Here is a 6,000-nt window from a genome sequence, read left to right as displayed (position 1 = left end):
TATGTATTGTATAACTGCCTCCTCTTCATGCTTCTGAAGCTTAGATGAGTTAGGGTGGGTATCGCGTTGTGGGGTTCTTCCAGCGCCTTGATGGCTAAGTGTACTTTGAGGAACCCTGTAGATAGCAGCAGCGCGTCGCTGGCTTAGTGACGCGTTAGATTTTATTGCTTAGGTAGCAAGTATAACTCTATCTGCACAGGAAAGTAATTCAATATTAGGTTGTTGAGCCATTGTAATTAATAGTAGAAAGCGTTGTGGTCTTGGCAGAGTGATTCGCTCGGTGGGGTGATTCGCTCGGTGGTGGACCACGTTATATATTATTATAACGTTGTTAAGTTAGACGTTAAATAAGGTGCGTAAGTTTGGTGGGGTGCGGCGCTCGCCCGTGTGCGGCGCTCGCCTGTGGAATACGTTACCGTATGCCTTGATTCAGATCGTTGCTTTCCCTCACGTCAATCATCAATCCATCTACAAACTACCTTATACACATACATACACGTGTGGCCTGTTTCGCGTTTCCATCAAACATACTACCACTCATCTGTCGAACGAGACGCAGGGATCACCAATGACATTGTCCGAAAAGGCTAGGGGCCCGTCCAATCTTGTATGCGCACTCAAGAGGATAATGGCCAGCCTCAAACATCCAATCTTCCTCTCCGCTTCCACGCAACAAGTCAGTTAGACGCGGTCGTACAGTGGAGCTCTTTTCAGACGAATTAGAAGATCAGTCCAGCGCCGGCGACTTTCATAGGCGTAAATGAGCCGCTCTCTGCACCCGGAGAAGGAGGTTTACTGGTTCCTCTCAACCTTGAGTATGCCCTGTCTTCTCCACTGGACTCAAGGTAAGAATCGGCTGGTGGGGGCGCCGCAACAAGACGCTTAACTTCCGCTTGCTTGTTCTCGGTGTTTTCGGCGCGGACCTTGCCTTCTTGAGCGTCGTCCTTGACGTCGTACAGGTAGTCCGCCTTTGCCCTGAATCCGATCCTCCACGAACTTCCGGAACTTCTCGATGGCCTCTCGAGATCATTTGCGGTAGCTTCGACAGTAGTTAACGATCGCACAGGGAGTGGACATATTCTTGGGGATCTTGGCGAAACGTTCAGCCAAACGCTCAAGCTCTCCTTCTGGGATGTGAAAGGTCAGATCTGTGTTGAACATTCGCTTGAGCATACTTGCAGCAGAGCCGGGGCAACTGTAACCTATATGCAAGACCATCTCCATGCGACCTTTGCGAGCGAGCGCCTTGTCCAGCGTCTTAGGTGAGTTCGTTGTCAAGATGACGAAGCGACCCTCCTTAGCTCTTGACCCATCGAGGACGTTGAGCAGTCCGCTGGGTGTGACAAAGGAATGTTCTGGTTCGATCTCAATGTCGTGCGTCCGACAGTAGTCCTCTGGATTGCTCTCATAATTCATGTCTTGGGGGAGGCTTCGCTGTTCCTGCTGAGACAGCTTCTTCATTTTCTCCTTCGACTCAGTCTCGGCTCGAACTAAGTCTTCGCGGCCAATACCTGCGGTATGGGTATCTTCGAACAACACAACCCAACGTCACGGCAGGTTCTTGAACGTGCTCTGCAGTTTAAGTTTAGCAAGCTTGATCTCGAACAGCTCTGGGTCATAGTCGCTCGCAATCACTTGCGCCAGGGACGTCTTCCCTATTTCTGGAGGTCCGTACAGGAGCTACCCACGTCGGTAGGGACTCCCGTTAGAGCGATAGTAGGCCATCCAGTTCTTATAGAACAAAGTCTCTAGGTCGTTGAGAACCCAGGGCTTCTGCTCGGGCGCCATATTGATAAAACGGAACGGCCGCTTTGTTGCCTCGTCTCGCTCAGTGTCGTCATGCCACACTGCAGTAATCATCAGTGTAATCGCTCTGGTTCGGTTCAAGCTTCTTGAAGAATGGAAGCCAGGAGAAGAGGGAGGAGTCTGGCTGCTTGTCCACTCACTATTACAGATTCTTAGCCTGCTGTAGCCGGTTGTCGATCTTGGTCGAGTTGGTGAGATTGCCATCCAACCATTGTAGCCTCTCCTTAGTATAGACACCAAAAGGTATCATGATCCGGTGGATGCCGAGATAGCCACTCAGTCCATCAACGCCATGCCACTGCGTTGCCCATACCTCTATCACTTTAAAGGTATAGGGATGCATTGCATTGTCCAAGGCAAGCATCTTACCCAGCCACCCCGGCTGTTTATTTGCTTGGACATATGGCTACTGATTGTATGGATACTGCGGATCCTGGTCGCTTCAATCTTGGTTCCAGTCAGGCATTCGGTGGACTACGAACGTAGACGATAATGATGTGTGCTTAGAACTATGTCTGTCTGTTGCTGGCTGAACTAAGAGGCTGCTGTGGTCTCTCGATGGGAGTGCTGTTGATCCTGTAACAACAGGCACTCTTGAGCGATTTCAAGGTCCGAGGGTGAAAGGTTACAGTCTTACTATGAGACTCGCAAATGCACTGGACGACATTGGCACAGCAATCATGCCCCTTTACCAATCTCGTGTAAGACGACATTTGCACTTCAATATATCGTTGACACAGGTTGAAAAGTACACAATCCTTTGTAGATGTTGTGGGCGATAAATGATTTAATCACCTTTCACCCAATTTGCTTATCGCATGTATTTCCCAGCCTTTCCTTGTACCACAAAGCTCCACCAAATGCCGTTCCTTCAACACGGACGGTCTCATACAAAGGAGCAAGCTGCCTAGTTTGGGAAGCATCATTAGCAATGACCTCTCATACAACCACTGTGCTGAAGTGAATAATAGTTTGGTCTTCGCAAGCGTTGAAACTTGGCGGTGGTCCTTCAGATGATAAGTACCTGTAGCCCTGTACTTCGTCAATTCTCGGACTCCCCAATGGCATTGCGCCTCCAAGGAGTCTAGCAATGCCATTTGTAGCTCCGGATGGTCGTTATTCACTGTGTTTCTTAGTCCTTCCCCTCCATGACCTCAAGTGCTCTCCTTATATCTATTACCAATACCGGATCTGCCTGGAGCTCCCTCAAGCGTTCTTTCCAAAACTTCCATCTCTTCATCGTCATAACTGTATCATCCTCTGCCTCCCACAGATCTCTCGGCGGCTCGCAACCTCCCCTCAAACCCCGACTCTGTTCCATCCTCCTTGCACCATCCCTAAACATTTCACCACAAACCACGAGCCATTCGACCGCCGCCGGGACCTCAAAGTCGAGGATAGCATTGCTGCTCTCCAGCGCATCAGCCACCACCTCATATCCCCAATGAATCGTGACTCCTGCTAGCCCTGCATCCGCGAGCTTCGCTTCAACTTCTGCTCGCCGCACATGATTGTTTCGAATTTCATCGCGTCTCTTACCTACGCTTCCGTCCGCAATGCCCCTCCAGCAGTATGACGGATTCACGTCTGCCCAAAGATTGCCAAATCCAGGTGATTCCTTCCAGAACTTGTCGTCGGGGTGACCGCTGCCGTTAGGTATCCCTTCGGGATTTGGAAGGTCTTCAATGGCTTGCATGAGTGTTGTGAGGAATGCTACATGCTCCCGAGGAAGCTCAAGGAAGGCGTCGTACATGAGGCCCCATAGGTGGTGCAGCTCACTTTTTGGGTCGGCTGCAACATTGATGGGACGAGTGATTGCTTGGGCAGCTTCGGTCGGCGTTGTCTCATGGTGCAAGTAGGTCTTTAACGCTTGGGCTTCTTGTTGGTCGCATCCGCCTTCGTTGTCATTAGTGTCGCCGTTGGGAGCGATCTTGGAAGAAAACCAGGCGTCGGACATGGTCGTCGATGCAGGTACGTTCTAGGTGGCAAGTGTAGGATAGACCGATGAGATACTGTACCTGATATATTCGATCGGATGAGCGTCGATAGGTGCTTGAGTGTACCTGATGCACCACCGAAATTTGCGGCACGCCTGACTGACATCACACGTTAGTCTGCTAATCGAAGGCAGCCAGCCACGTGACCAACTGGAGAGAGGTATGAGCTGGAATTGCTGACATCGCAGTCCTAGATCAGCAGCTGTCATTACGATGTCGGACTCCTGCCTCCTACAATCCTGCCCTCTTCAACCACACAGGCCTCTGTCCCGACCATGACCCGCATATTCTGAATGTCAAACAGATACTCCTCGTCCGGCTTTACTACATCCTTGTAAAACAAATCATCGTAAGCCCTCTCGAAGTCCTCGTAATTCTTCACGTAAAAGTCGGCCATGCCGTCATATGACAGGGTTTGCTGGCTGGTCAGGTTCTTGTGGGCAGTTGTGGTGTGGTACTGGAGGATATTAGCCTTCTGACGCTGTGAGAGATGAAAATGGCACTGATGTACTTGGGTGTACTTCACAACGCCGTGCCGTTGCAACCACGATGCGACGAGTGGTGCGTGCTTCTCGGCCCAGTGCTTGTGGTACTCATCTTCTGAGATCTTGGGATTTCGATTTGCGAAGACGGTGATGCGGATCAGGTTTTCTGTCGACATGGTAAGCAGGTCTACTCAGTAACTATGCGATATCCAGCGGTTGTCTGTCGTAGTGCTTGGACGTTGTCGTGGTGTGAATTTGATAATGGCTTCGCACTATGACATCATGACTCGGAGTACCTTCAATGAATGCTTCGATTGAGATATTGCTGTCGGCTGCTGATACTCGTGGCTGGTACGTTGTGTTACTAGCAATACCACCCGCCGTCGACAGGGAGTGCGACTCCTGTCATGAACGAGCTGGCATCTGAGATAAGGAATTCAACAGTAGCTGGAAGTTCCTTCTGATGGGCCGTTCTGCCTAGCGGCAGGAAACTATAATCCACGTCTTTCCCGAGAAGCTCATAGCTGTTCCTCAGCATTGGCGTGTCTACCGGACCGCTACATGATGTTGTTAGCGAATGTGACGGCGTTCAACACCACGCAAACCTACGGGCAGAAGCAATTGCACCGAATTTTCCTCGGTCCCAGCTCTTTTGCAGCCACCCTTGTCATTCCAACGACTGCGTGCTTGCTGCTTGCGTATGCCAGATTGTTGGGTAAGCCGATGAGTCCTAAGATGCTCGAGGCGTTGACTATCGCGCCGCCCTCGTTGATGTGGGGAACCTGGGCCCTAAGACAGTTGCGCAAACCAATGACATTGACACCGTAGACAAAGTCCCAGTCATCGTCGTCGACCCCTCCGATCGGGACGACGTTGCTCTGCTTCCCGATGACACCCGCAAGATTAGCACATCCGTCCAGCTTGCCAAAAGTAGCCACGGTTTCGGATATCCAGTCTTCAACCTCCTTGCGTTGCGAGACGTCCACGGTGACTGCGATGATCTTCGCCTCTGGGTGTGTTTGCATGAGCTCGGCTTTTAGTCTCTGGAGGCGCTCTTCCTGGACATCGGCGAGGGAAAGTACGGCGCCTTTGCTCGCGAACAGGCGGGCAGTTTCCTCGCCTATCCCGGACGCTGCGCCGGTGATGACGATGACCTTGTCTTTCAGTGACATGTCGATGGATTTGAATACAGACAAAGTTGCGGTCCTCTCCAGGCGCTGAGGTGGTCTTGACTCTTAAGTGCTCATCGGCCCGTCTGACTAGCTATTGTGAGTAGCGCGCTTTACGCCTGTCGTGAGCGGAAGCAGGGGCGTGCTGCGAGACTACAGTGGGTGCAGAGCCGTGGCGCCAGAAATGACCCACATCGGTGTTGAGCCTAGTTTTAGACCAGCGGTAACAGTCTCCCGGAGGCACCATCACCGGCAACGTTAACCGCCTCGACGACTTGTAACCTGTCGTGAGTAGCAGACTTGGATATTGTCCGCATTTCTGATGAAAAGTCAATGGAGCTGATGAGGGTACACTTTGGACGATGCCAGACCGCTGTGTCCTGGCAGCTATCGGTACGGAACCCGCACACGCCCGAATATCGAGGTTTGTCGTTATCTTTGCCCACCGAAGAGCCAACGGGGTGCTTCTACTTTGTCCGTTGAAGACAGGCAGTCATGGCAATTGTTGCGTAGGACCGACATTCCAACCGTGTACGGCCGGCC

The 6,000-nt window shown here is 51.5% G+C and overlaps 4 protein-coding genes across 4 annotated transcripts; all 4 read right to left on the bottom strand.

The window, feature by feature from the left end:
* Positions 1-884: 884 nt before the first annotated feature.
* Positions 885-1,570, bottom strand: M421DRAFT_349442 (uncharacterized protein). Its single transcript, XM_033589562.1, has one exon. It carries the CDS (start codon positions 1,459-1,461, stop codon positions 1,027-1,029), a length of 435 nt encoding a protein of 144 aa, XP_033443064.1. The 5' UTR covers positions 1,462-1,570; the 3' UTR covers positions 885-1,026.
* Positions 1,571-2,604: 1,034 nt separating this feature from the next.
* Positions 2,605-3,788, bottom strand: M421DRAFT_426551 (uncharacterized protein). The gene has a single exon (XM_033594431.1). It carries the CDS (start codon positions 3,761-3,763, stop codon positions 2,939-2,941), a length of 825 nt encoding a protein of 274 aa, XP_033443063.1. The 5' UTR covers positions 3,764-3,788; the 3' UTR covers positions 2,605-2,938.
* Positions 3,789-4,011: 223 nt separating this feature from the next.
* Positions 4,012-4,464, bottom strand: M421DRAFT_10264 (uncharacterized protein; the record flags this gene model as incomplete). The annotated part of the gene is made up of 2 exons (XM_033586810.1): positions 4,012-4,260; positions 4,315-4,464. The coding sequence occupies 2 exons, from the start codon at positions 4,462-4,464 to the stop codon at positions 4,012-4,014; spliced, it is 399 nt and encodes a 132-aa protein (XP_033443062.1).
* A 188-nt stretch (positions 4,465-4,652) lies between these two features.
* On the bottom strand, positions 4,653-5,460 carry M421DRAFT_10263 (3-alpha--hydroxysteroid dehydrogenase; the record flags this gene model as incomplete). The annotated part of the gene is made up of 2 exons (XM_033586808.1): positions 4,653-4,845; positions 4,898-5,460. 2 exons carry the CDS (start codon positions 5,458-5,460, stop codon positions 4,653-4,655), a joined length of 756 nt encoding a protein of 251 aa, XP_033443061.1.
* Between the last annotated feature and the right edge of the window lie 540 nt (positions 5,461-6,000).

This window comes from Didymella exigua, assembly GCF_010094145.1.
Source record: "Didymella exigua CBS 183.55 unplaced genomic scaffold M421scaffold_60, whole genome shotgun sequence".
NCBI lineage: Eukaryota > Fungi > Ascomycota > Dothideomycetes > Pleosporales > Didymellaceae > Didymella > Didymella exigua.
Note: the sequence above shows the minus strand (reverse complement) of the source record. Positions and strands in the feature narration are given on the sequence as shown.